General features: G+C 46.3%; 1 protein-coding gene across 2 annotated transcripts; it reads left to right on the top strand.

The window, feature by feature from the left end:
• The first annotated feature begins 339 nt into the window (after window positions 1-339).
• Window positions 340-26,950, top strand: LOC140117403 (lysine-specific demethylase 3A-B-like). Of its 2 annotated transcripts, none has more exons than XM_072134121.1 (27): window positions 340-359; window positions 1,404-1,582; window positions 9,078-9,233; window positions 10,071-10,181; window positions 12,600-12,702; window positions 13,106-13,230; window positions 13,336-13,405; window positions 13,493-13,572; window positions 15,498-15,650; window positions 16,470-16,630; window positions 16,734-17,245; window positions 17,335-17,536; window positions 17,889-18,103; window positions 18,189-18,341; window positions 18,458-18,556; window positions 19,124-19,251; window positions 19,329-19,494; window positions 19,593-19,762; window positions 20,193-20,429; window positions 20,519-20,690; window positions 21,110-21,200; window positions 21,317-21,447; window positions 22,146-22,265; window positions 22,371-22,510; window positions 23,376-23,552; window positions 26,264-26,398; window positions 26,484-26,950. In XM_072134121.1, the coding sequence occupies exons 2-27, from the start codon at window positions 1,412-1,414 to the stop codon at window positions 26,562-26,564; spliced, it is 4,059 nt and encodes a 1,352-aa protein (XP_071990222.1). In that variant the 5' UTR covers window positions 340-359; window positions 1,404-1,411; the 3' UTR covers window positions 26,565-26,950. The 2 variants fall into 2 exon arrangements, with proteins under 2 accessions (XP_071990222.1, XP_071990221.1); XM_072134120.1 differs by lacking the exon at window positions 340-359 and adding an exon at window positions 527-781.
• The last annotated feature ends 533 nt before the right edge of the window (window positions 26,951-27,483 follow it).

The following is a 27,483-nucleotide window of genomic DNA, read 5'->3' as shown; positions in this document are numbered from 1 at the left end:
AGCTGTTGTAATGTGTTTTAAAAACGCAACGTGTGAATTTTTCCCAGCTTTCCAGTACAGGGGATGTGTGCAGACTCTCCCACCATCACTGGGTGCAGTCCTGCGCCCCCTCCTCTCCCTGTACACAGATGTGAGCAGCTATTAGCCCTCTCCACCCTCCAGTCAGACGTTACAGCTTCCTGCAATCTGTAAGAAGCCACGCCCATTTCCCGAGAGACCACGCCCTCCCCATGACCCTGCACGTAGCCAATGTCCTAAAGCTAAAGCCGCTTCCTCCGCCGACCGGAACTATTTTACACAAGACCGTGCTAGTGACACTACGACATCCTCTGTTTGCCTCATATCTCACTAACCGCTAGGTAATGTGATAATTCTGCGCCGCCTGCGATGGTTTCTATTACATCATAAGTGACTAGGCGGGTGGCGGACTCTTTTGCAGGGCTGTGTAGCACTCAGGCGGCGGAGGGATATATCGTGTTGTAAGGTATATTGAAAAGTGGAGGAGGCGGAGGGGTGGGATTACGGACGCTTGGCAACTCAGCCGTGATTGACAGACACACTCCACCAATGATGATTCGGCGTATCTAGCTCAGGCCGGCCCATGGCTCCTGTTCCTCCAATAGGCTTTTGAGGGGCGTGTCTTGGAGGGTGCGCGTGTAGTGTTTGTCAGCCTCTCCTGCATAGTAGTGTCCTGTTCCAAGCTTGGGGGGGAAGGCAACAATAGATCGGCCGCGGATTGCTGACTCCCCGTAGCCGGTGCATGATACAGAGGCTTCACACGGTAAGTACCGGCGACTACCGAGGCTTCTCCGGATTCTGAGGCCTTACCAGCTTTATGTGCTCGTTCACACCAGGCGTTACGGTTCTCAGCACTGGCCTTGCGTTTTTTGAGGTGCTAAATGGGTTGACCCCCTCTGTGGCTATTAATGTAGTTAGCATATATTTTAATTAAGGGGGATATTTCAATTATTCAGTTTTTGGGGTGGGGGTTTATCTGACCTAATTCGGCCTAATTCTAATACACAGTCTCATGTGTTTGGCGATAGTTGTCCCCCTATTGGCTATGTTTGTCACATGACTTGTCTTGCGGATGTTGTGTCATGTGACTTTAGAGTGCCACCGATAGTCGTTATGTCTCGGCGCCATTTGTCAACCGTTTCCTGGTTGGTACATAGATGGTCGGGTTGTGCGTTATGATGTCAGACTTGGTCGTTTTGGGGTTAATTCACGCCAACGTCCCGTCACGTCTGGATGTAAATATTTAGCCACCTGCTCTCCATGGAGTTCACGTGTTGTCATGTAACGGAGGGGCGTGTACTCCTCCAGCGTCCACATGTGACTTCCGTCTCAAGTCCTAATCGTTAACCCAAGATTTACCTGCCCGCCTTTCTTCTTCTTCTTAGGTTATACCATGATGGTGCTCATGCACCAAGATACTCTTCACGTCCTGGTGGGACAGAGGTTCACCTGCGTCCTGGGGGGCGACCTGGACCTGGATGTGGAACAGATCGAGCACTGGCCGTGGAAGAACGGCATCATCCGAGCCGCTTCCCACAAAGATGTCAACTGTGTTGACCTGAAGGTATGTCGGAGCGGTGTGACCATCTCCAGGATGATGGGTTGTTGCACGTTGGTGACCATCCTACACTATCATAGTCAGGAGAATCCAGTTGTCATGTCTCGTTGTTACCGATGTTCAAGATTTTGCTTTTTGGAGACGGTTAGAGTATTGGTTTTGGTTTATCTTGGATCTCTTGTTCCATCATTGGTGTCCTCATCTGGAAAGAAGTTACCCAAGTTGGGGAGTTGCCCCCCGATTGTAAGATGGGTCATCTTTGTTTCAAAGAAGGTTTCCAAAACCATCATTGGACGTGTACGGGTCGTTTTTTATGCATAAATGTGTGTATGAAGGCATCTGGAGAACCTGCATGAGATGGTTGTTGATCCATCCACCTATCTGTCTAATATATAAGGCCACCTTTAGTAATGAGATGGGTTGCATCGTATGAAACGGTCCACCTGGTTCCTATCGATGCTTTAACCCTTCATGAGAAGAATTCGGATGAAGCCTTTTTGAGGCTAATTGTATATTTGATGGTGAGCTCTCGAGATTACTGCTTCTCTTCATCAGACATGATGTTATGCATGAAGAAGAAAGGTTTAAAGCTTTAGTATTGTAGCCACAAAGCGTCTAACCTCAACGTAGGTCGAGAACCCTTCAGTTGTCTAAGTTTAGACCCGTGCCGAGGTTTGGGTGTTGCAGTTGTGTTCTACATAAATGGCTGGAGATAGTCTTTAGTTGCATGGGCTTTTCCATGACTTAGTTGGGTCCAGCAGTGGTTGGTGTGTTTCAGTATGGAGATCCCGTGGCAATCTTTTCAGTCTTGTCCAGGATTTCTGAAGGATCTTCATCTGGGAGTGAGGAATGTAGCTGGTCATAACCTTGATAGCGGACTTGTTACTATCAGTGGAGCTGATCCATGTTCTGGAGGTTTACTAGCTTCATCTGCCGTATTCACCGGCTGTTGATACTTCTCCTCCAATCAGCATCTCGGAGACATCTCTGCACTTGTTATTAGAGGAGACCTGCTGACCGGGAATTTTGCTGTACTACTCTGTGGAAGGAGAATTTCAGTGCTTGCTCATTGTCGTGGTTGACTTGTAGATGTCCTTATGTAAGGCCAGTTGTTCGCAATTGAGTTTGGTCCCACAAACTTACTTCATCTATCTGCAGGATTTACCAGACCAAACTCGTTTGTGTACAACCGGTCTAGCACTACTTTGTTTCATTGGTGGTTGCTCGATACACCTTCATCTATATACATTTTTTGCCCTCGAAATATGGGGACACGTCGATTCGTGGCTTGGAATTCACAAAATGTTTAAGAAGGGTCTGAAGGTTACCTGTCCATCCACGTTTGATAGAAGACTGCTGAAAAACCATTGCATTGGTCTGATGGCTTCTTAAGAGGCAAATCTGGTGTGAATTGTACCTGACGAGCAATTGTTCCCATTTTTCTTTGACTTTTCTATGGGCATCTGAAATGCTACTAAATTGTCTAACTTATTTTGTAATGAACATCTATTTAGGAAGTATACAATAGAAGGGTGGGCTTAGTTGAGTAGGAGTTTCCAAAAACACTTAAAAAGTATTAAAATTTCCATGTCCTCTTCATAACACAGGCTGGTGTCACCTCCGATTGTAATTCTGATGTATAGTATATTGGGGGGGGTTACGTAGGGTCTTTGTTGATGGACTTGCGGCGCTGAATGGACCAGGAGTTGGTACCGGTAATGACTTGACGTTGTGGTTTCCTCTAGACTCGTCAAGTGACCAGCACTTGGCCTCTTGAGCAGAACTTGCATAGTATCTTCTCTATGTATAGAGATCTAATGTCAGGACAAGGTAATCGGAGCGTTCCAAACCTTAGCAAGTTTTTCTCGTTGGGTGACTGATGACATTTGGAAGATCTGGTTGACTATTTTGTGTGCGTGTGAAAGAATCTTTTGGGCGGTTGTGTTTCAACTTGATTTATAGTCATCAAGGAGAGGGATTCGGCTACCACTCGTGGTGTCTGGACGTGTCTTGCTCTCGATTACAGATAATCTATGGTTAGAGTAACAGCACTGTAGTATGCAGCCTGACTCCACCCCCCAGGCTGTCAGTCACTTCCTGTTTTGGTGGCCATGTGTAGTAGTCCGCTGTCTGTGGTCACCGGTAGTAACTATGTTCAGCTTTTCCTGCTACTCCACACCAGGTCAAGATAGTTCCTGGCTAGATGGATGGATAATTTTGGTGGGGTCTGTCAGCAATTTCCATAATAGGGGCTACCTCTAAGCCGATTTGTTGTTTGTAGCCATGTCTACATGCCCGTGTGGGTCAGGTTTGTAGCCAGGTCTAGGAGCCGGTGGGGTCGGTTGTGTGGGTCAGGTAGGTTTGTAGCCAGGTCTAGGAGCCGGTGGGGTCAGGTTTGTAGCCAGGTCTGGGAGCCGGTGGGGTCAGTTGTGTGGGTCAGGTTTGTAGCCAAGTCTGGGAGCCGATGGGGTCGGTTGTGTGGGGCAGATAGGTTTGTAGCCAAATCTGGGAGCCGATGGGGTCAGTTGTGTGGGTATTTTGGGTAACTTTTTTTCTTTTACAGTTTTAGGGGACTTTAGAATTTAGACTCCCCTCGTGTTTTGGTGTCATCTCTTGTGTACATTGAGTGCTTTATGTTAAGCATCCACTATATCGGCGGGTGATTTCCCCCTCTCCCCGAGTTTTTTTTTTTTTTTTTTTTTGGGATTTCATAGCACATTTTATAGTATTCTTTTTTTTCTTTTTGTGGACTATAAGTCGTTGCTTCTATGCATAATAGAGAAAAATTGCCAATTGTTTTTTTTTTTTTGTTTGTTTGTTTTTTTATCCGTACGTTTACTGTTGAATTCTGAACATTATTGAGGCAGTTGCTTTGTTTTTTTTTTGTGCTTTTGCTCCCGTTCCCGGCCACCTCTCTGGCACATGGCTGGATTCCCTGAAGTCCAGGCAGTCAGCGAGGCATTGTCTTCCCTCTGAATGTCCTTTCCAAGTCTTGTAGAGCGGCTGCTCTCCTCCCCACCCCCAGCTGTTATGCATTGGGATGATCCTCCTGTGTAGTTCTGCCTTCCTCTCCGGGCAGGGGGAAGGGGGGGGGGAGGTTGCTTATCATGTGTAAACTCGGGACCAGCAAATTCTTGAGCACACAGGAGGGGGGGGGGGCTGTGCCAGCCTCGATTTACTGAGTCGTGTTGTGTACGACGGAGATATTATCGTATGTGACTGCGACAGGATGTGTTTTTATTTTTACTTTGCTTGTTGCTATTTGCCTATTTTCTTGGGCCCAAAATCTCCACGGCTGGTGGTAGTCGTCCCACCCCCCTAGAGTGATTCCACGAAGGACCACCGGCTTCTGGACTGGATAATATGGACAATTTTTTTAGGGGGGGGGTGGTCGTTTCTATGAACATTTGACGTTTCATTGGTTTGGTCCAGTGATTATACCATCTATATAATTATAGTAGTGGCCCCGGCCCATTAGCTCTTGGGTTGACGAGGCTTAACCCTTACGAGGGTGCTCTACATCTAGTGTTACTTTGTTGCTGTTATCTGTATCCTCCCAGTTGTTTATACAGTAACCCCTCCCACCAGGCATTCCAACCAGTCAGAGCCATCCTTTCATTTTCCGCTTGGTGCTCATTGGCCGATGGCTCCAGGAGGAAGCCATGTGAGCTTAGACCACATGGTTAATGACAATTTCTGTATCCAGCATATTTTACTCATTAAAGGTTTGTTTATTTCACCCCCTTTGATCATTGTGGGTTTTGTCTTTCATCGATGGTTGATTTGTGGCCTAAATTAAAGGGGTTGATCCCACCTAATGGCTCCTTGTGTTGTGCATCTTCTACTTTTCCGGGGATGCTGGTGTGTAGGAATGGTTTGGGGGGTTCGGGAGGAATCCTTGCTGCTTGCATTGCATTGCTTACAAAAGGAATCCATAGAAGGCTTTGTGCCGGCTCTAGGAGGAGGATTGAGAGGATTATACCGGCAGCTGGGATCCTAAATAGGCTTCAAAATCTGGAACCAATGCGTTTCCTTCAGAATTTAGTGTTTGGAACGTCCCTCCAAGCCGTAATGTGATCTCCTCTCGGTCAGACGTGAAAGCTGTTCCTTGTCTGAAGGGCCTTGAAGCTGATGATCTCTCCCACTTGTATGTAAATATTGTGGCATTCAGGATGGTTTAGCCACGTCCTCTACCCCGAAAACAGCTGCTGACAGGGAACAATAGCACGACATAAATGCTGGGATTCACCTCTTTCAAGTTGGACTGAAAAAAAAAAACCATGGCAGGAAGTTGTAACTGGTTGTATGAGGGTAGGGACATAGGCAAGGATCTGTATGTTGCTCACTCCATGGTTACACAGCTGGATGTCGACTATGAAACAGGGCGGTGGAGTTAAGCCAAAGTTCCAACTCCTCAATTTCCCGAACTCCAGCTCCACAAAAATGGTCACCGACTCGGACACCACAGTCCTGTTTTCCTGGTCACTCTAGCAGTGCTGAGATAAATGTGGGCTTTCCTTCCCAGTGCCTTATTCCTTTGATCTATAGCAGAAGAGCTTCACTACTGAGCATGTACATAAAGTGCAGTACACATTCATCTCAACCAAAGCTTAGAAGAGGGGTGCAGAACCTTTCACATGCAGGCCATGAGTTGTGGTCCACACCCTGCCGACAGAGTCAATGAGAACTTCCATAACTGATGGAAGTGATCATTGGTGCAGAAGGTCGGGTAGCGGTGAGTGCAGCTGAGATGTTCTATACTGCAGCTGAGATGTTCTATACTGCAGCTGAGATGTTCTATACTGCAGCTGAGATGTTCTATACTGCAGCTGAGATGTTCTATACTGCAGCTGAGATGTTCTATACTGCAGCTGAGATGTTCTATACTGCAGCTGAGATGTTCTATACTGCAGCTCTGCTCTGCGTCCTGACATTGGTTATATGCATCGGGTTGATAACTGCTGATAACGGCCCAGAAGCAAAGAGAGGACCCGGAAAGAGAAAGTGGTTACTGTACTGCTGCCGGGTCATCTCTAGCTCCTGGCACAGCTCTGCTCTGGGTCCTGATGCCGCCGCATACATCCAGTGTTGGGACAGAGACTAACACATGGAGGGAAGAAGCTGCAGTGTGGTGCAGGGGAGCCAGGACTTGTTTTTTGACCGGTGCTTTTATAGTCTTCCCTGAATACAGTATTTGGTTAACAGGGTGGTAGGACTTGATGGACTTGCGTCTGTATGACATCACATGACCAGGGATATAACAACCCATGTACCTGTGTGACATCACATGACCAGGGATATAACAAGCTGTGCACCTATGTGACATCACTTGACCAGGGATTTAATGAGCTGTGCACCTGTGTGACATACCAGGGATATAACAAACCGTGCACCTGTGTGACCTCACATGACCTATGATATAACAGGCAGTGCTCCTTTGTAACATCACATGACCAGGCATATAACAAGCCATGCACCTGTGTGACATCCCATGACCAGGGATATAATGAGCCGTGCACCTGTGTGACATCACATGACCAGGGATATAATGAGCGGTGCACCTGTGTGACATCCCATGATCAGGGATATAATGAGCGGTGCACCTGTGTGACATCACATGATCAGGGATCGGAAAACCACAGGAAGCAAAAAGGGACAGCAAGCAGAGATCTAGAAACCTGTGAGGAATTGATACTGAAAGTAGATTGGAAAATTGTATAACTTTTCACTACACAAACCATATAATTTAGGAATAGTAGTCAATTCCTTTTATCATATTTGGATCACACCTCTTTTTCCCGTGTACTGTCATGCCTGTTTTTGCAACCATAGCTGTCTATCGCAGTCATAAAAACTCCCCCATAACTGCAGTGTGAAAGGGGTCTCACTCGGAGTCCTAATAATGGCCTCATATGGAGAGTCAAGTGATCTTTTCTGTTCATGAGCAATTGCCCTCCCAGGACCTTATGATAGTATTCATGAATCAAGGTCCTGGCAGGGCGATTGCTCATGTACAGTTAGAGATCACATGACCCTCCATCTGCGTCCATGTTATGGTTAGGAATTTCTGGCTGATGAGGTAAAAGACAGGAGGCGTCACTTTACGTATCAAAATAGCGGAGCAGAACTACAAAGAACATCAGGTCAAGTGGACAAACCCTTTAAGTAAAGAGATCCACGTCTCTACTAAATACTCCATTGCAGTTATTCCCTTTTGCTCTGTGTTGGTGTTTGAGCCCCTGTGGCAACCAAAATCTCCGCTCTCTGTTTTTGGCTGATGTAACATATCCCTGACCCGCTTGGTCACTCGCCCATTGCTTATGTGGTATGTAGCTGGAGGATCTTGTGTGCGATAACACGTGCAGATTCTTGTAGTCCGCTCTGTTTTATGCTCCAGGATGTAACAGCCGGCTGTGTATAATGTATGTATGTTTATAGTGTGCACAGTAACTATGGGGTAGGGCGCTGTTTTTTCTGCTGTGCGGTCACCCTTCCCGTCTACTTGTAGCTGACTATTAACCCCTACGTGCACCAGGACGTAATAGTACGTCTGTGTGGGAATATACTTCCCGCAACCGGACGTGCAATTACGTCCCAATTCTGGCATCGGCTGTATATCACAGCTGACACCGCGCTGTGACACCCAGGATCAGAGCAGTCTCTGTTCACGGGTACTCGTGTTTAAACATGACTGTGGAGTGTAAGGGGCTTCCCTCTAGGGATCACACTCCCGTGCCACATATGGCAGGATCCAATCCTCTTCAGGGCAGCCCCGAGGTCTGCTGAGTGCCCGGGACTGCGCAATGCCTTCAGCCACCACACACCTTCCGCGTCTGACTGTAAACTGTCAGACCGTATACGGGGCACTACACTACAGGCCGTCCCCGGGTTATATACAGGATAGGTTCTTTGGGTTTGTACTTAAGTTGAATTTGTATGCAAGTCAGAACTGGTATATTTTATAATTGTAACTCCAGATAATTAAAAAAATTAAAAAAAAAATTAAAATTTTTTCAAATATGACACTCTAAAACAGTCTCCAACACTTAAAACGTTACAAATCTATAACCACTTATAGTGACGCAGATTTGAAAAATGGGTCTTTGTTCAAATGGGCCTAGTCCTGAAGGGGTTAAGGATAGTAGTCAGCGGGGGATGTGAGCGTGTACTGTATGAGTTATTTACAGGCGGTGTCCTTGCTTGGCGTGGCAGGGATGGCACATGAGGGGAGACTTATCCTCATGTTTCTGAGGTAAAATTGTTTTAGTTGCCCATGGAAACCAATCAGAGCTCAGCTGTAATTCTACAAACAGCTGTGGGGAAATGAAAGCTGAGCTCTGATTGGTTGCCATGGGCATCTAGAACAGTTCTGCTTGTGATAAACCTCCCCCCATGGTGTACAATACCGTCTGTCACATGACTTGTACAAAACAGAAAGACGTTCTCGTAATGGGGCGAGCGTCCCATATCCAATGTCTCACGTGTAATCTTGTATCTGCAGGTTTGTGTGGAGTTTGAAGATGAATCCTGGGAGAAGAGGACGTGGATCGAGGTGTACGGGTCACAGGTCAAGTTGTTTCTGGTGGAACACAGTCTGGTGATTGCCGACCGCAAATGTCCCAGGAACCCTTCTATGTCTGTGCTGTGCCCAGCAATGGTGAGTGTCCAGTTTACACTTTACACTTGTTCGGCTGAATTCACACGGCCGTTCAAGGGGCGTATATACGGCCGATATACGTCCCCCATAGACGGCAATGGGCTCGTGGCGCCCAACGGGAGCGGTACGGTGAAGCACATCTCCTGTCTTTTCTCTCCATACGGCGCCACGTGCCGTATAGAGAGGGGCGGGGGTGAGCTGCGCTGCCGTGGGACGGTACGGCGGCAATGGCAGTGTGAATGCGGCCTTAGAGTGCTAATGTATTATGCCGTTTACCAAATCTGCTTGTTGTCAGTGTAGTGAGGGGCAATTGTAAGAAACCCCTTACTGTAAGACCGGGTTACAACATATCTAAAAGTTCTCCCCCTAAAAAATGTATGTGATGTGCATCCAGCCCTAGATGTTTGGATATTCTCTCCCCAAATTAATACTTTGTTGAGGGGAGCCCCGTGCAATGGCTACCGCTGCTCCCTTGTGGTTGCTTTGGAATGCTAATACAGTCCTCTTATACCTGAAGGAGTTCTCCCAAAATGTAATGTTGTCCCCTTTACACAGCCAAATGTCGGGCCCCCCACTGATTGTAAGAGTGGGCGGTTCATTCTCCCCTCCAGGAAGGAGCGACCTTGTACCTGGCCCTCTGTGGAGAATTTTGGCTTTACAGTGAATGACCACCATATTATCCTTTTTCCTGGGGAAACCTTGAGTCAACCCCCTTCATATGGTTTGACGCAGGGGTGACACAAGTTTTTTGTTGTGATTTTAGAAGCAGAAGTAGTTTACATAGACTTTTTTTTTTTTTTTCAAATGTATCTGATGTATTTTTCTCGTTTCTTTCAGCAATACAAGGTAATAATGTGCAAGGCCTCGATGGAGCCCATGACTTGTATACAGTTTCTCGGAGATGAACACAAAGTTTTTGTGAATCAGGATGGCGTGAAGGGTTTACGGGTACGTACTGCTATGTAAATTCAGTTTTTCTGACCGTGGTATGTAGAGAATAAAGCAAAGCCTTCACATGGAAGTTTTTCTGGCATACTTGCTATCCATGTTTTGTTACTTGCAGCCTAGTTTGCATTCATCAATTTTTTGACGCTGGGGAAAAGCGGACCATAGTCCAAATCAAAACGAACATTGGAAAAACTTGTCTCTGAACGAATGTGTTAAAAATATAGGCTAGGTTCACATTGCGTTTTCCATATACGGTGGGAAAGATCCTGACCTACGCTCACCGGCCACTTTATTAGGTACACCATGCTAGTAACGGGTTGGACCCCCTTTTGCCTTCAGAACTGCCTCAATTCTTCGTGGCATAGATACAACAAGGTGCTGGAAGCTCCTCAGAGATTTTGGTCCATATTGACATGATGGCATCACACAGTTGCCGCAGATTTGTCGGCTGCACATCCATGATGCGAATCTCCCGTTCCACCACATCCCAAAGATGCTCTATTGGATTGAGATCTGGTGACTGTGGAGGCCATTTGAGTACAGTGACCTCATTGTCATGTTCAAGAAACCAGTCTGAGATGATTCCAGCTTTATGACATGGCGCATTATCCTGCTGAAAGTAGCCATCAGATGTTACAGGGTACATTGTGCTCATAAAGGGATGGACATGGTCAGCAACAATACTCAGGTAGGCTGTGGCGTTGTACCAAGGGGCCCAAAGAGTGCCAAGAAAATATTCCCCACACCATGACACCACCACCACCAGCCTGAACTGCTGATACAAGGCAGGATGGATCCATGCTTTCATGTTGTTGACGCCAAATTCTGACCCTACCATCCGAATGTCGCAGCAGAAATCGAGACTCATCAGACCAGGCAACGTTTTTCCAATCTTCTACTGTCCAATTTCGATGAGCTTGTGCAAATTGTAGCCTCAGTTTCCTGTTCTTAGCTGAAAGGAGTGGCACCCAGTGTGGTCTTCTGCTGCTGTAGCCCATCTGCCTCAAAGTTCGACGTACTGTGCGTTCAGAGATGCTCTTCTGCCTACCTTGGTTGTAACGGGTGGCGATTTGAGTCACTGTTGCCTTTCTATCAGCTCGAACCAGTCTGCCCATTCTCCTCTGGCATCAACAAGACATTTCCGCCCACAGAACTGCCGCTCACTGGATGTTTTTTTCTTTTTTGGACCATTCTCTGTAAACCCTAGAGATGGTTGTGCGTGAAAATCCCAGTAGATCAGCAGTTTCTGAAATACTCAGACCAGCCCTTCTGGCACCAACAACCATGCCACGTTCAAAGGCACCAAATCACCTTTCTTCCCCATACTGATGCTCGGTTTAAACTGCAGGAGATTGTCTTGACCATGTCTACATGCCTAAATGCACTGAGTTGCCACCATGTGATTGGCTGATTAGAAATTAAGTGTTAACGAGCAGTTGGACAGGTGTACCTAATAAAGTGGCCGGTGAGTGTATAAGCTGAGTAAATACATAGACATATGCTGCCAGTAAGTGGTATATGTTATATACTGTGCAGAAAACAGAATAAAAAGAAACTGCAAGCTAGTCTTCTAATCTGGCTCCCTCCTGCTGGGCCATCAGCCTGTGGTGAGTGGATGCAAAGTGTTGCACCCCTCCCTCAGCCTCTGCTGATCCTATACGTCATTCAGCAGGAGAGATGTCTCCAGTGATGTCTCAGTCTTTATATGGAGAGTGACATCACTGGGGGAAACGCCCCCAACATTGGCTATAGCCAATCACTTGCTTCTACCTATGTTCACTCCATCAGGAGAAGGGACATGAAGACGGATACCGTCTGTATGGACAGACAGTGGTCTTTCCTCGCCATACCCTGGTAGGATTCCTACAACGCATAGCAAAAGCATAATGTGAATCCAGCCTGATCGACAAGTTTTAATGAATTTCTGCAACATCTCCTCAATCTAAAGTGATCTAAAGTGATCAATCATTTGATCTGGCAATGACTGGTTATAGATTACCAGATTGTAGAAACCCCATTAGCTTGGTTTCAGGAGAAAGTGTCTAATTTGTCATGAGTAGATATTGTGGGAATAGAGCTAGTAGAGGTACCATCAGAGGAGTCCAAAACTAAGAGCAGGTTGTAAATTGCCTGCTAAAAAAAAAAATAAAGGGCTTGTAAAACATGACCGTTTTCTTCCAAAAACAGTGCCAACCTTGACCATGGTTTGTGCCGGTATTGCAACTTGGCTGTGTAGAGATGAATGGAGCTTAGTCGCAATACCACACACTACCCATGGTCAGGTAAGAAAGCGGCCATGGTTTTTCAATGTTTGGACAGCCCCTTTAATCAGGGTATCTTGTTTTCATGTCCGTAATTGACGCGGTTACTCTGTAATTTATAAACTGATGGATTTCTTATTCCCGTTTTATTTTGTAGGATCGGGAGAGCCTGAAACAATTTATGCACGGAAACCGAACATTTAATAAAGCGTTCCAGGAGCTGATCCGAAAGAGCGTGGATGAAAATCGTATTCTGCAAGGTGAGCGGTGGCCTGGTCCTTGATACATATTGGGTCTCATGCACACAAACCATTCTTGGGGGCTTTGAGCTACATGTAGCTGCATAAATTGCAACTAATACATCTGGTCATGGTGTGGGGGTGTATGCATTCCCTCGCCACACCAAAGCAGGTCCTATTCCTGACCCAATTTGCGGCATATGCTCTTGACCCTAATGGACTGGAAACTGGATCATGTTCCCCTGTTTACGGCCCAAAATACACACTGGGTTGTGTTCATAATGCCTTATCATGACTGATCACTTGGCTGTCTAGATATATTGCTATAATGCTGCACTTCATCTGCAACTTGTATATGTCATCAAATTGGAACACAAGGTGATGTTGTATCCCTGTATATGAATTGTTTTCCTACTTTTTAAAGGTGCCAAGAATCTAGTTGGCTCATCCATAAGAGTTTACAGCATGAGTGAAGACTGTCAGTGGTTCAACGCCTCCGTGTTGAACACCAGCAGCAATACGCGGATGTTGGAGATTAAGTGTGAACAGGTAACGGCCCAGTTATACTCTATTTGGGGTGAAGAAGAGGAGGAAATCCGTGTTACATTAGAATGTTGTCGCCATGACATTCAGTATTTGCGTTTTCCCATTTAGGTTCCCAGTCTAAAGATTATCGATCCCACTCTGATACATGTAGAACTGGTACATAACTACGCTGATAAAGGTAAGATTCGCACTCCGCCATATACAAGACTTTCCTACAGCCATGGCCCTGGGTAATAGCTGACGGATTGTTCACTGTTCCTTTTAGTAATCGTCAAGAATGCTGAAAAGAGGCCGAGTAAGGAAGGGATGAAGAAAGGGGACGCAAAGCAGAAAAGAGTTTCTAAGGTAGGTGATTAGAGCTACATACAGGTTGTTGTGTAATAACTTCGGGGTGGGGGGGGGAAAGCAGAGTTCTGTATTTACAGTATTTTTCGGACTAGGCTATAAGAAAAAAATCTTGCTAAAAAGTGCCTGTGTCTTATAGTCAGTCTCATAAAGCGCTTCACCCGTTTTTGAGAGCAGAGCCTTTGCATTGCTCTCCCCTTGCCCTCATTGCGTGAATATTAGCACAGCCTTTGCGTGTGTGTGTCTGCCTGGTTGTAGCACAGCCTTTGCGTGTGTGTGTCTGCCTGGTTGTAGCACAGCCTTTGCGTGTGTGTGTCTGCCTGGTTGTAGCACAGCCTTTGCGTGTGTGTGTGTGTCTGCCTGGTTGTAGCACAGCCTTTGCGTGTGTGTGTGTGTGTGTCTGCCTGGTTGTAGCACAGCCTTTGCCTGTGTGTGTGTGTGTGTGTGTCTGCCTGGTTGTAGCACAGCCTTTGCGTGTGTGTGTGTGTCTGCCTGGTTGTAGCACAGCCTTTGCGTGTGTGTGTGTGTCTGCCTGGTTGTAGCACAGCCTTTGCGTGTGTGTGTGTGTGTCTGCCTGGTTGTAGCACAGCCTTTGCGTGTGTGTGTCTGTCTGCCTGGTTGTAGCACAGCCTTTGCCTGTGTGTGTGTGTCTGCCTGGTTGTAGCACAGCCTTTGCCTGTGTGTGTGTGTGTCTGCCTGGTTGTAGCACAGCCTTTGCCTGTGTGTGTGTGTGTGTGTCTGCCTGGTTGTAGCACAGCCTTTGCCTGTGTGTGTGTGTGTGTGTGTCTGCCTGGTTGTAGCACAGCCTTTGCCTGTGTGTGTGTCTGCCTGGTTGTAGCACAGCCTTTGCCTGTGTGTGTGTGTGTGTGTCTGCCTGGTTGTAGCACAGCCTTTGCCTGTGTGTGTGTGTGTGTGTGTGTGTGTCTGCCTGGTTGTAGCACAGCCTTTGCCTGTGTGTGTGTGTGTCTGTCTGGTTGTAGCACAGCCTTTGCCTGTGTGTGTGTGTGTGTCTGCCTGGTTGTAGCACAGCCTTTGCCTGTGTGTGTGTGTGTGTGTGTCTGCCTGGTTGTAGCACAGCCTTTGCCTGTGTGTGTGTGTGTGTCTGCCTGGTTGTAGCACAGCCTTTGCCTGTGTGTGTGTGTGTGTGTGTGTGTGTGTGTGTGTGTGTCTGCCTGGTTGTAGCACAGCCTTTGCGTGTGTGTGTGTGTCTGCCTGGTTGTAGCACAGCCTTTGCGTGTGTGTGTCTGTCTGCCTGGTTGTAGCACAGCCTTTGCCTGTGTGTGTGTGTCTGCCTGGTTGTAGCACAGCCTTTGCCTGTGTGTGTGTGTGTCTGCCTGGTTGTAGCACAGCCTTTGCCTGTGTGTGTGTGTGTGTCTGCCTGGTTGTAGCACAGCCTGTGTGTGTGTGTGTGTCTGCCTGGTTGTAGCACAGCCTGTGTGTGTGTGTGTGTCTGCCTGGTTGTAGCACAGCCTTTGCCTGTGTGTGTGTGTGTGTGTCTGCCTGGTTGTAGCACAGCCTTTGCCTGTGTGTGTGTGTCTGCCTGGTTGTAGCACAGCCTTTGCCTGTGTGTGTGTGTGTGTGTGTCTGCCTGGTTGTAGCACAGCCTTTGCCTGTGTGTGTGTGTCTGCCTGGTTGTAGCACAGCCTTTGCCTGTGTGTGTGTGTGTGTGTGTGCGTGTGTGTGTCTGCCTGGTTGTAGCACAGCCTTTGCCTGTGTGTGTGCGTGTCTGCCTGGTTGTAGCACAGCCTTTGCGCGTGTGTGTGTGTGTCTGTCTGGTTGTAGCACAGCCTTTGCGCGTGTGTGTGTCTGCATGAGTGGCTGTTCTTGTTTGAGACAAAATGGGAATTTTGAATTGGTCATCCATTTTTGGATGACTTAATCTGGGGTGCATCTAAGTCTGATAAATACTGTATGTCCATTTTTAGGCATCAGCTAAGGAACCTGTTAAGAAGCCGAGCTTCATCACCTACTCTAGAGATGATGGGAAGACACTGGTTGTGGTGGACAACCCAAAGTCCTCAGGGAATTCTCTTCTGAATGTAATGAAGCCATCAGAAAATGTAATAGCGGATCAAACGGTGAGTGAGAATTTTTCAGCCTACAGCAAGTGATGCTGTTTTACTTAGATTTGCCATCACCGCTTTTTGTTGGTGGTCGTCATCAATCCGACGAATAAAGGCGACTCGATACGGATTTTGCACTGTATGGGAGACTGACACTAGGTAAGGGAAAAAAAGTGTTGTCACCACCACAGCGAACTATACCCTCACCAGACGCCTTTTTCTAAAAAGGTCTCCTTGATCATCCTTTCTTTGAAAGTTGCCTTCATGGCGGCGGTCACATTCTTATGTTTCAGGGCTGGGCCACTCTTTCCTGATGTTCTCCATTTCTGGTGCTTCATAGGGACAAAGTTTTCTTCCGTCCTTTCTTCTGAATGTGGTGTCTGCTTTTTTTCACCTTAACGAGGTCATGATCTCCATCACATCTTCATAAGCTTGATGTGGTCCAGGACATCCAAACTTGTGAGGCCCTCATTGAGCCCTTCCGACATTCGGATCCCTTGATATTGATTCCTGTGGGTTCCCGGTTTCCATGATTGTGTCAACTTTAATGGAAGCCTACTTAGCGCTTGGTCACACATTTCCACGTTTTTAGTCACCACTCATTCCACTTAGGTCAGAGCCTCCTGGGACATTTGGCATTAAGCTGCCATCTGGGTCTCCATCCATGCTTTATCCAGGTTCCATTCCCTGACCTTTGCTGATGTCAGCCTTGAGCGCGAGGTGCGAAGCTGTACGCATGGCGTTACGTTTCCCTTCCTTAAGGGACTGCAGTGCAGTTGTGGAAGGGATAAATGTAGTTTAAATGTATCCTTAAAACTTAACTCTTCCTCGCAGCCTTCCCCCAGCGCGGCATCCAAGCAGTCTGTGCCGGTTGGATTTGGAGAAGCATTGCTGGGATGTACAGCTGCTACACCTTCCAGCCAGAACCAGACCTCCCGTGCAACTCCACCTCAAGCTAATTCTCCTCCAATCTTCGGGGCTGCGACACCTCCGGGGTAAGAAGGCGAAAAGGAATTTAGATGTGGATTACGTCACACGTAACTTTATTTATTTTTTTTTTTGGTCTGAAATAATCATTTGCTTTTTATGTTTTTTTAGGAAATGTTTTCAAAACTTGCCGGGTGAAACCTCCTCCATTCAGAACGGTGATGGGAACGGGGCGGAGCAGAACTTGTTTCTCAGCGCTGCAATGTCACAAGGCAAGGGGTTAGGATTTGGCCTGGCGGATAAATCCACTGGCGCCTTCTCAGGCTTTTCCTCTTGGGCCAGCCAGGCAAATGGTGACAATGGGCAGAAAACCGAAAACCTCTTTGCGGCCTTTACCAAACCCTCAACTGTGTTTCCGAAGGGCTTTGAGTTTTCTGTGGAACGTTTTCCTGAGAAGAACACTCTGGCGGTGAAGGACGCTCCACGGTTGGGAAGTTCGGAGGCTTGTAAAAGCTTAACACCTCAACCTCCAAGCACTACTCCAGCTCCAGCCACTGAAACGAAGCCTGCTGCTAACCTACTACCCAACAAAAGTGAACACAAGGATAAACCACTGAACTCCGTTCCTGTCCAGAAACCTGTAAAACCTGAGGTTCAGAAGAGTCCGAATAAAAATGACGGAGGTAAGTGGACATTTATTACTCTTATACAGTTTATAGCCTTACCTGTGCTAGTGTGGATATTGTGGTTACATATCTGCCCTTCTTCTCAGTTACATATCCCACATCTATATTGATGGACCCCCAGAAGCTAAAGAAGCTCCTGTCCAGTGGTGATTGCTTTGTACAGGACGGCTCCTGCAATGACATTGCTCCACATCTGCACAAGTGCAGAGAGTGTCGTCTGGACCGCTTTGGAAGGAGCAAGGAACAGCGCGATGCTGCCGTCTTCTGCCGCTTCTTTCACTTCCGAATGTGAGTCTAAGAAAGCTCTGCTACATCCACCTAAACACACACAGGCAACTCTACTTCATTCACCCACAGACACGTGCAGCTCTGCTGCATCCACCCATTTGCCCACACAGACAACTCTGCTACATCCACCCATTTGCCTGATCTTCGGTTTATACGAAAGCTTTTTCTTAGTAAAAATACAACTTGTAGTCTGAAAAGTATGTTCCTTTCCAAGCCGGTGTCTCTCAGGCTGTACATACTTGAGACTATACACTAATATTCATTGGGGCTCAGTCCTACAGATGGTATTGGAAACTTCTTGCAGTCCCTGAAGATTTGAGACTTTTGACATGATAGATCTTTCCTGTTTCAGGCTCCATTTCAACAGGCATGGGATACTCCGGGAAGGCGGCTTCTTGACTCCTAATAAATACGACGCTGAAGCGATGAACCTGTGGCTTCCGTTAGTGAGCAAAGTGGTGGATTTGGACCTTGACACAGCTAAATACATCCTGGCCAACATCGGAGACCAATTCTGCACGCTCGTCGCTTCCGAAAAGGAGGTTATGGCTTCTGTAGATCCTCAAAGTGAGTGCTGTTTGTTGATGGAATAGAACTACAGGTTTTCCATGATGGATCTTTCTCACTCAACCCGTTTATTTCTGATTTGCAGAACCGGTGGCTTGGAAACGCGCTGTTCGCGGCGTGCGAGAGATGTGCGATGTCTGCGACACCACCATCTTCAATCTCCATTGGGTTTGTCCTAAATGTGGCTTTGGGGTGTGTGTAGACTGTCATCGGATGAAGAAGAAGAGTCTGAGCAGTGGTAAGTGTGTATGGAGTTGTAAATAACATATTCTTCATGTTCTTTTATCCCCCCCGACCACCACCTTTACGTTAGTTGTATGAACTCTTCTGAAATTTTTCTCTCCCCTCTATTAGGTAGCGATGGAGCAGAACTGTTCTCCTGGCTAAAGTGTGGCAAAGGGCAATTACATGAGCCGGACAATCTAATGCCGACCCAGATAGTACCGGGAAAAGGTAACAGTCGTTCTCGCAATTTTAGGTTTATTCCAAACATTTTTAGACTTTAGGGTCGGGGTGCAGCCATATTTGACATTCCCTGTACTCTATTCTGGTGCCACAAGGAATCTGGAGTTAATTCTCAAATTGATTTACACTAGTGTGAAAGCAAATGATTTATAGTCGCATAACAAGATACATATTTTGTTTGAGTGTTTTTTTGTGCTGAAAAAGATAAGGCTGTATTCAACCTGCCGTATGGGGGACGTATGTACGGCCAACTAATATACGACGTAATAGGAGATGGCAATAGGAGCATTCCCTAGCCTAGAGAAAGATAGGACATGTCCTATCTATCCCAGTAATAAGGCACTGTGCCCCATGTTTCTCTATGGAGAGGGTTTTTTTTGTTTGTTTTTTTTTTCTGCTTGAAATCTACATGCAAGCTTTGAAATTATGTGGTTTTCATGCAGATTTTTCTCTGAAATGAGAGATGCACTTTAAATTATTTATTAATTTCATGTGCGAATTGTCATGAGGAAAGTCGGCATCTAAATAAATGGACTAACGCACTCTCTTTTCCAGCTCTGTATGATGTTGGAGATGTAGTCCACTCCGTGAGGGGGAGGTGGGGTATAAAATCGAATTGTCCCTGTTCCAGTAAGCACCAGAAGCCTTTATCTAGACCGGCTGTGAAGGAAGAGCCCAAGCAGGTATGTGTGATGGAGCGGCTGGAGGGCAGATCCCAGAAGGAATTCTGTAGTTGATGATTGTCTGCCATTCTGTTCAGACTCCTTGTAGTTCCGAGTCCTCAGAGGGATCCCTGCAGCCGAGCAAACCCCCCGCACCGGACCCCCTATCCACTACTAGCAAAACACCATCATCTTCAGTCTCCGGGCCTTTAAGTTGGTTATCGAATCTTACACCGAACACAAACGTGAACAAGGAAAACAAAGGTAAGTGTACGAGATGTGTAAGAGGCTGCCTCTGGGCTTTAAATGCTTCAAAAGTATCATGGCCTCAAGTATGTTTGTCTGTTGTGATCTTCCTACAGATAACCTCTTCACCTCTGCACTGAAAACCGAAACTATAACGCTCCCCTCGTTTGCTAGTTTCGGCAAGCCGGCTTCTGCGTTGCAGTCGTTCGGTAGCTCCATCCTTTCCCCTATGAGCAGTAACAGTTCCGGATTCTTAAGGAACCTTCTCAATTCTTCAAGCATTAAGGTGGGTTTTGCCATATTCTAGTATCTGGGAATAGAAATGATGCAGGAAGCATATGACCAGTCCCGTGCTTCTGGCATCACTCCGGGACCTGCAGAAACTGTCGGGGAGAGTCGTTCAGAGGCTCTGCTCTCTTAGATCGGGTGAATCACATTGTCAGCACTTCACCCAATCTCTGGGACAGTGGTCAGGAGGTTCTGGCAGTGCTGGATACTTCTAAGCTTGGGACTGTAAGACTCGGGCGCTTTTTAGGAATATTTATATAACCTATATATAACCAGTCTCCTCCCATGGCAGGGAGCCAGGGGTGACTGATTTGTACATGGGGAGTGTTATTGGCTATAATAGGTTTGAGTAAGAGTTCTCTGACTTCTCGTGTTATGATTTATGCACATTATACTATGGATTCTAAGCCTTTTCTCTTCTTCCGCAGCCTGAGGGTGGTGAGCGGAGCACGCCAAAACTGCTTGATGACATATTCGCATCATTGGTTCAAACCAAACCTGTGACCGAACCTGTACGGAAACCGCAGGGGCTCGCTGTTCAGCCCAGTCTAATGGGATTCAATACACCGCACTACTGGCTCTGCGATAACAGGCTGCTCTGTCTGCAAGATCCCAGCAATAAGAGCAACTGGAACGTCTTCCGAGAATGCTGGAAACAAGGCCAGGTAAGTGACCAGCTGCATGGATTCAGGCTCTTGTGCTGTAGTTTCTATTGTTACTGTGGGTGATGATTAATGAAATCTCTCTCCTCCAGCCTGTGGTGGTCTCTGGAGTTCACCATAAGTTGAATACTAATCTATGGAGACCAGAATCCTTCAGGGATGAGTTTGGGGAACAAGAAGCCGATCTGGTGAATTGTCGGACTAATGACATCATTACCGGAGCCACTGTTGGAGAATTCTGGGATGGCTTCGAAGATATAAGCAGTACGTACCATTTACTACTTGGATAGGTTTCCAGAAATGTTCAGGCTTGTCTGTTAAAGGCAGCATATTGGTCTAGTATAAAAGGGGTTGTCCAATCATAACAAATTCTCTCCTATCCACTGAAACGGGAATAATTTGTTAACCGGTGGTGCTCCCACAGTTGGGACCCTCGCGGATCAGGAAAATGAGGGTATGTTGTACCACAAAAGATTCATGCGGTAGTGCACACGCCCGACCCCGACGCTCCAGGTCTATTGCACTGACGGCGATGGCGGAGTACGGCGCTTGCTCCATCAGCGCCATAGAGAACAGCTCAGCGCAATCTGGTTATCTACTATCCCTGTGCACACAACAGGGGGGGGAAAAAGTTTCAGATGAATGTTTACTGCTCCTTCAAGATCTGAATTGTTTTCTTTCAGAACGCCTTAAAAATGCTGCAGGTGAAGCCATGGTGCTGAAACTGAAGGACTGGCCTCCTGGAGAAGACTTCAGAGATATGATGCTATCTCGGTAGGTGTTTTACAAAATTTAGGTAGTGCAAGAGGCGGGTGGCCCTCGGCAAACACGTCACTGTAGGTCACAGGGGACGTGCACAAGTCATGTTACCTAAATGTTCCCTCTTACAGGTTTAATGATTTGATGAGCAATATCCCGCTACCCGAGTACACGAGAAGAGAAGGGAAGCTCAATCTGGCCGCTCGACTTCCTACTTACTTTGTTCGCCCTGACTTGGGACCTAAAATGTACAATGCATACGGTAAGAGGTTTGGTTTGTTTGTTTTAAATTATTATTAAAATCTCATCAGATATGGAGTGTAGGGTTGCAACATAATGTGTTGAAAGTGTTAAAGGAAGCCTCCCATCTGGAATCCACAAGCTGAGGTATTCATGATGGTAGATTCCTGCCTGTGTCTCTAGTCCCCTGTACCATCTAATGAAATAAAAACTCTACCGTGAAGAGTGCAGACGGTGGTTATTGCGCATGCGTGAGCACCGGCTGAAGAGCTCTGCACAGACGCGCAGGGAGGGGGAACTTAAGAGGCTGCCGGGGCGTGGAATAGTCTTTGCTCCTGCTGCTTGGTCAGGCTACTCCACACCCCTGTAGTCTCGGATTTGATATACATAAAAGAAAGAGTTTTCATTTACTTAGACTGTGTAGGGCTTAGGCACAGGCAGGAATTCCTGATGATGGGTTTCCTTTTAAAAACGATCTTTCATCTTGAAACGCTGTGAATGGTTGGAGCAGCAGAGCTGTGTGTTTAATATAGATCTAGATGGATATATTATATTCTAGCAGAGCTGCGTGTGAATGAATGGATAAACGTAGCAGACCTCTGTATATGTGTGTGACTACCAGGGAGTTTTCTATCCGTTAGACTATATCTTTTCTTTTTTGATGACTTAATCTGAGGAGTCAGAAAAATATGGTGTGTGTATATATATTTTTTTTGTTAGGTTTAATTACTCCAGAGGACCGGAAATACGGTACAACAAACCTTCATCTGGATATATCTGATGCAGCGAACGTGATGGTCTATGTAGGGATCCCAAAGGATGAGGGGGATCAGGAGCAAGGTAATATTCCATCTGTTTATTGTACATAAATTATTTGTTTTACACTTTTTTTTTTTCCATTTGTTTTGTATGGTATATATTAATTTGTGATGCGTTTATTTACAGAAGTGCTTAGGACCATACAAGACGGAGATGCAGATGAATTGACCGTGAAGCGATTTGTGGAGTTCCGAGAGAAGCCCGGAGCCTTGTGGCACATCTATGCAGCCAAGGACACGGAGAAAATCCGACAGTTCTTGAAAAAGGTATTAAGATGGGGTCAGATAAATGGCCTTAAAAGCCTTTTTTTCTTTTTTTAATAAATGTTGGTGACCAGATTGGGCTAAGGGAAAAAAAACATGGCCTCTGTTCCCTCTTCTCCTGGTCTCACACAGGCTTGAGGCCTCAGTTACAAGTGAGGTAGGTGATTCTCCAGTATAGTCAGGGGGAGTCTCACCACTCTGTGCTTTTCGTAATCCCAAACACACATTGCACCTTGTCACAATGCTGTGGATGTTGGCACTGCACAGTTAATGTATGGATGCAGCAGAACTATGTGTGCTGCATACACATACAGCTCTGCTACATCCATCCACTTACATAGACAGCTCTGCTACATCCATAAATACACATACAGCACACTCCAGGCATCATACACATTTTGCTGAGCCCAAGGGTACATAGCTCTGCAACCTCCATCCATCCATCCATCCATATAGCACTGCTACATCCATCCACTTAAACATATAGTTTTGGCAAATACATGTAAGTGGATGGATGTAGCAGGGTTATGTCTGTGAATGAATGGATGTAGCAAAGCTGTATGTGTATGCAGCACCCTCCGAGCATTATACACATTTTGCTGCACCCTCGGGTGCATAGCTCTGCAAAATCCATGTGTAGCTCTGCTACATCCATCCACTTACACACATAGTTCTGTCACATACATGTATCAGGGCAATGTGTGTTAACGGATGGATGTAGCAGAGCTGTGTGTGTATGCAGCACTCTTGGGCTCAACCAAATCGCGGCACAATACACATCTGGGTTCTGTTACTCGTGGAAGGGCTGTGGGGTAATTCCCCAACATGTGCAGATACAGATTCATACACAATGTTTTGTCCTAATTAGGTGGCAGAGGAACAAGGCCATGAGAACCCGCCAGATCATGACCCGATCCACGATCAGAGCTGGTACCTGGATAGTACACTGAGGAAGAGACTGCTCCAGGAACACGGAGTTCAGGGATGGCCCATCGTACAGTTCTTGGGAGATGCTGTCTTCATCCCGGCTGGAGCCCCTCATCAGGTATGAGCCTGCTTAAAGGGATCATCCACTTTCAGCAAATTATTGATATTGTTTGTGTAATGAAGAGTTCTACAACTTTCCAGTATACTTTCTGTATCCATTCTTCCGTTTTCTAGATCTCTGCTTGCTGTCCTAATATAGAAAGCTTCATTGTTTACTTCCTGTCGATGAAAATCTGTGACTGGTCATGCAATGTCACTCTGATATAAACGAGTCGTGCACCTGTGTAACTGTGTGTTTTATAATGTGCCATGAACCTGTGACATCTCATGACCAGGGATATATAACGTGCCATGCACCTGTGTGACATCACATGACCAGGGATATATAACGTGCCATGCACCTGTGTGACATCACATGACCAGGGATAATAGGCTATAATAATAGGTATAGGCTACTGAATAATACCATAAGCCCAGCATATAGCAGATGTCGGGCATATGTAGCAAAGCCACCCCTCTCATAGATGGTTAGATAACATGCAGAAAACTAAAGATCGACACCAGTATTGCAGCCGTGTCATGGGCCTGACCTGGGATCAACCTAAGATGTATTGGAGGCTGTCTGCTTGTATGATTGATGGATAGAAGACTGCTCATAAGCCTAAATGGAGTCTGAGATAATTACTCCTAGCTGCTCGGCCACTCAAGCTGTCAAATTCACACTATCCTGAGCTAGCACTCCTAAGATGATAGGACCCAACGCGTTTCCTGACTATATAACATTAATCAGGGATCAGATGTAATGTACACGTATTACATGATAGTACACATTCACATAGCGTGTGACCCGGAATGCTAACCGCGGCCTGTGTGACATCACATGACCAGGGATATAACGTGCCATGCACCTGTTTGACATCACATGACCAGGGATATAACGTGCCATGCACCTGTTTGACATTACATGACCAGGGATATAACGTGCCATGCACCTGTGTGACATCACATGACCAGGGATATAACGTGCCATGCACCTGTGTGACATCACATGACCAGGGATATAACGTGCCATGCACCTGTGTGACATCACATGACCAGGGATATAACGTGCCATGCACCTGTGTGACATCACATGACCAGGGATATAACGTGCCATGCACCTGTGTGACATCACATGACCAGGGATATAACGTGCCATGCACCTGTGTGACATCACATGACCAGGGATATAAAGGTCCGTGCACCTGTGTGACATCACATGACCAGGGATATAAAGGTCCGTGCACCTGTGTGACATCACATGACCATGGATAAAACTAGCTGTGGTCCTATTGTGTCCACACATTGTGAACAAGCCAAAGCATAAATCACATACAAAATGTATACCGTATATACTCGAGTATAAGCCGAGACCCCTAATTTTACCACCGAAAACTGGGAAAACCTATTGACTCGAGTATAAGCCGAGGGTGTAGTATACCGCCAGCCAGCCCCCACCAGTAGCATACCGCCAGCCAGCCCCCACCAGTAGCATACCGCCAGCCAGCCCCCACCAGTAGCATACCGCCAACGAAATAGACTTAATACTCACCCTCCGTTGTCCCCGATGTTCGTCGCGGTTCCAGGCGGCTTCCGATCCCCATCGCGGCTCCCGGCGGCCTCTTCACTCTTCTCTGGCCGGTAGATCGCGCCGACCATCGCACACTGTGATGCGACGCTGTCGCCGCGGATGACGTCATCAGCGGCGACAGCACTGCATCACAGTGTGCAACGGCCGGCAGATCGCATGGACGCGACTCTGCTGGCTAGAGAAGATAGAAGACAGAAGAGAAGACACGGGGAGCCGCGACAGTGATCGGGCGCCGCAACGGACATGGTGGACACCGGAGGGTGAGTATTAATTTTTTTTTTTTTATCATTGACTCTGAGGCGAGGTTTTTCAGCACATTTTTTGTGCTGAAAAACTCGGCTTATACACGAGTATATACGGTAATATAGAAAATTCTTTAATTAGTTTTTTTTTTTTTGTATGTTTCTTTAATAAAAAAAAAAAAAACAAGCATAAAAATGTGCAATCACAACGGTTGATGCGCAGAAAATGGAAGTCAACCCATTCAGGCATTACAGGAACCAAATCTTGTTATATTTAAAGCATAAAGGTGCCAGCAGGAGCTGAAACCATTTCCTAAGTAGAGTGTGACAATATGAAAAGCCCACATAGAGCAAAAAAAGCTTCCTTACCCATATCAAAAGTCTGGTTGGTACCTGTGCCCAGGGTGACTCCGGCCTGTGTGACATCACATGACCAGGGATATAACGGTCCGTGCACCTGTGTGACATCACATGACCAGGGATATAACTAGCTGTGCACCTGTGTGACATCACATGACCAGGGATATAACTAGCTGTGCACCTGTGTGACATCACATGACCAGGGATATAACTAGCTGTGCACCTGTGTGACATCACATGACCAGGGATATAACAAGCTGTGCACCTGTGGGACATCACATGACCAGGGATGTAACTAGCTGTGCACCTGTGTGACATCACATGACCAGGGATATAACAAGCCGTGCATCTGTGTAATGACTGCAAGCAGTGATCTAGGAAATTATGAGGAATTGATGCAGAAAGTATATGGGGAAAATTGTATTTTCAATCCACAAACAATCTCAATTATTTACTGAAAGTAGACAACCCCTTTTAATTTCGGGCCTCATTCTTTTACTGTGTAGTTTTGTTCTGACCTTGTAAACCTTTTTGCAGGTCCACAACTTGTACAGCTGCATCAAAGTAGCCGAGGACTTTGTTTCTCCGGAGCACGTGAAACATTGTTTCTGTCTGACTCAGGAATTCCGTTACCTCTCCCATACACACACCAACCACGAGGACAAGCTCCAGGTAATTCCCTACTAGGCCCCATGTGTTGTATGATGAGAAACCAGAGGGTGCAGAGTAGCTTTAACCCCTTCTGTCCTCCCCGCAGGTGAAGAACGTCATCTACCACGCCGTGAAGGATGCGGTCGCAGTATTGAAAGCAAATGAAGCCAGTATAGGGAAGGTTTAACCTCCGACGCACGGATCCATGAGATGGACTTCCACGGCAAGCTTCTTACTAAATACACACACTCACACACACACTCCGGTCCCGCTGGCTATCTTCATGAATATGACCTCGTACACAACGTGTTTACAGTACCTGGGATGGATCCATGGACTTGATCATAAGAATCAATCACCCCGACTTTGGATTTCAGAACTACTAAGAACTCCTCAGAGGTGCCAAACGCTATTGGACGAGAAAAACCAAAAGTTTTTTTGTTTTTGTTTTTTTTAGACTGTACAATAAATACCTCTTGTATTTGGAGACTCTGGACTACACTGTATATAAGCAGGATTTTATCATTTTACATTTGATTTAGAATTGTCATTAAATAACTTTTTGGATTTGGATTTCGCTTGTTTGACTCTTTTTTTAATTTAATTCTTTCCGGTGGGGATTTTTTTTTTTTCTCTCCCATGTGACCATATTGGAGAGGGGGGTGGGGGAGGATGGTCCATTAGCATTGGGAGTTTCGGAAAACTTGTCATTTTCATTTTTTTACTATTGGGAAAATAAATTGTAATTTGTGTTTGTAGATCTGGTGTGGGTTTTTTTGATCATTTTATTTATAACTGAATATTCTGGATCTGGAGATCGCCAGGATGAAAGAATGTATGCAAATGAGCCTGAGGGGCTCCAGGCTCCATTAAGCACTAAGGAGCCTCAGCCTCATTTGCATACAGTCCTTCATCCTGATGGTAGATGCCCTTCAGAAAGGATAAACCTGAGCGACACAGGGAGGGACAAGTTCGCAGGACTGAAAAGGAGTGTGAAGGACGGACCGTTTTACGCTACTTGGATCGCTTCATCTTGCCTCAAACGCTCAGTGTGTACACCTGTATTTAGATGGTGGTGCTTAATCGGTAGAACGTAGAACTTAAAA

Source organism: Engystomops pustulosus, chromosome 2 (genome assembly GCF_040894005.1).
Source record: "Engystomops pustulosus chromosome 2, aEngPut4.maternal, whole genome shotgun sequence".
In the NCBI taxonomy this organism is placed as follows: Eukaryota; Metazoa; Chordata; class Amphibia; order Anura; family Leptodactylidae; genus Engystomops; species Engystomops pustulosus.
This window is presented reverse-complemented; position numbering and strand designations above follow the sequence as displayed.

What these genes read in the sequence shown, in the direction of transcription:
- LOC140117403 (XM_072134121.1), top strand. Translation starts at nt 1,412, where the DNA reads ATGATGGTGCTCATGCACCAAGATACTCTTCACGTCCTGGTGGGACAG. An exon ending in GGCTTCTGTAGATCCTCAAA is followed by an intron (nt 18,104 to 18,188) that starts GTGAGTGCTGTT and finishes TCTGATTTGCAG; the next exon opens with AACCGGTGGCTTGGAAACGC. An exon ending in GAAGAAGAGTCTGAGCAGTG is followed by an intron (nt 18,342 to 18,457) that starts GTAAGTGTGTAT and finishes CCCCTCTATTAG; the next exon opens with GTAGCGATGGAGCAGAACTG.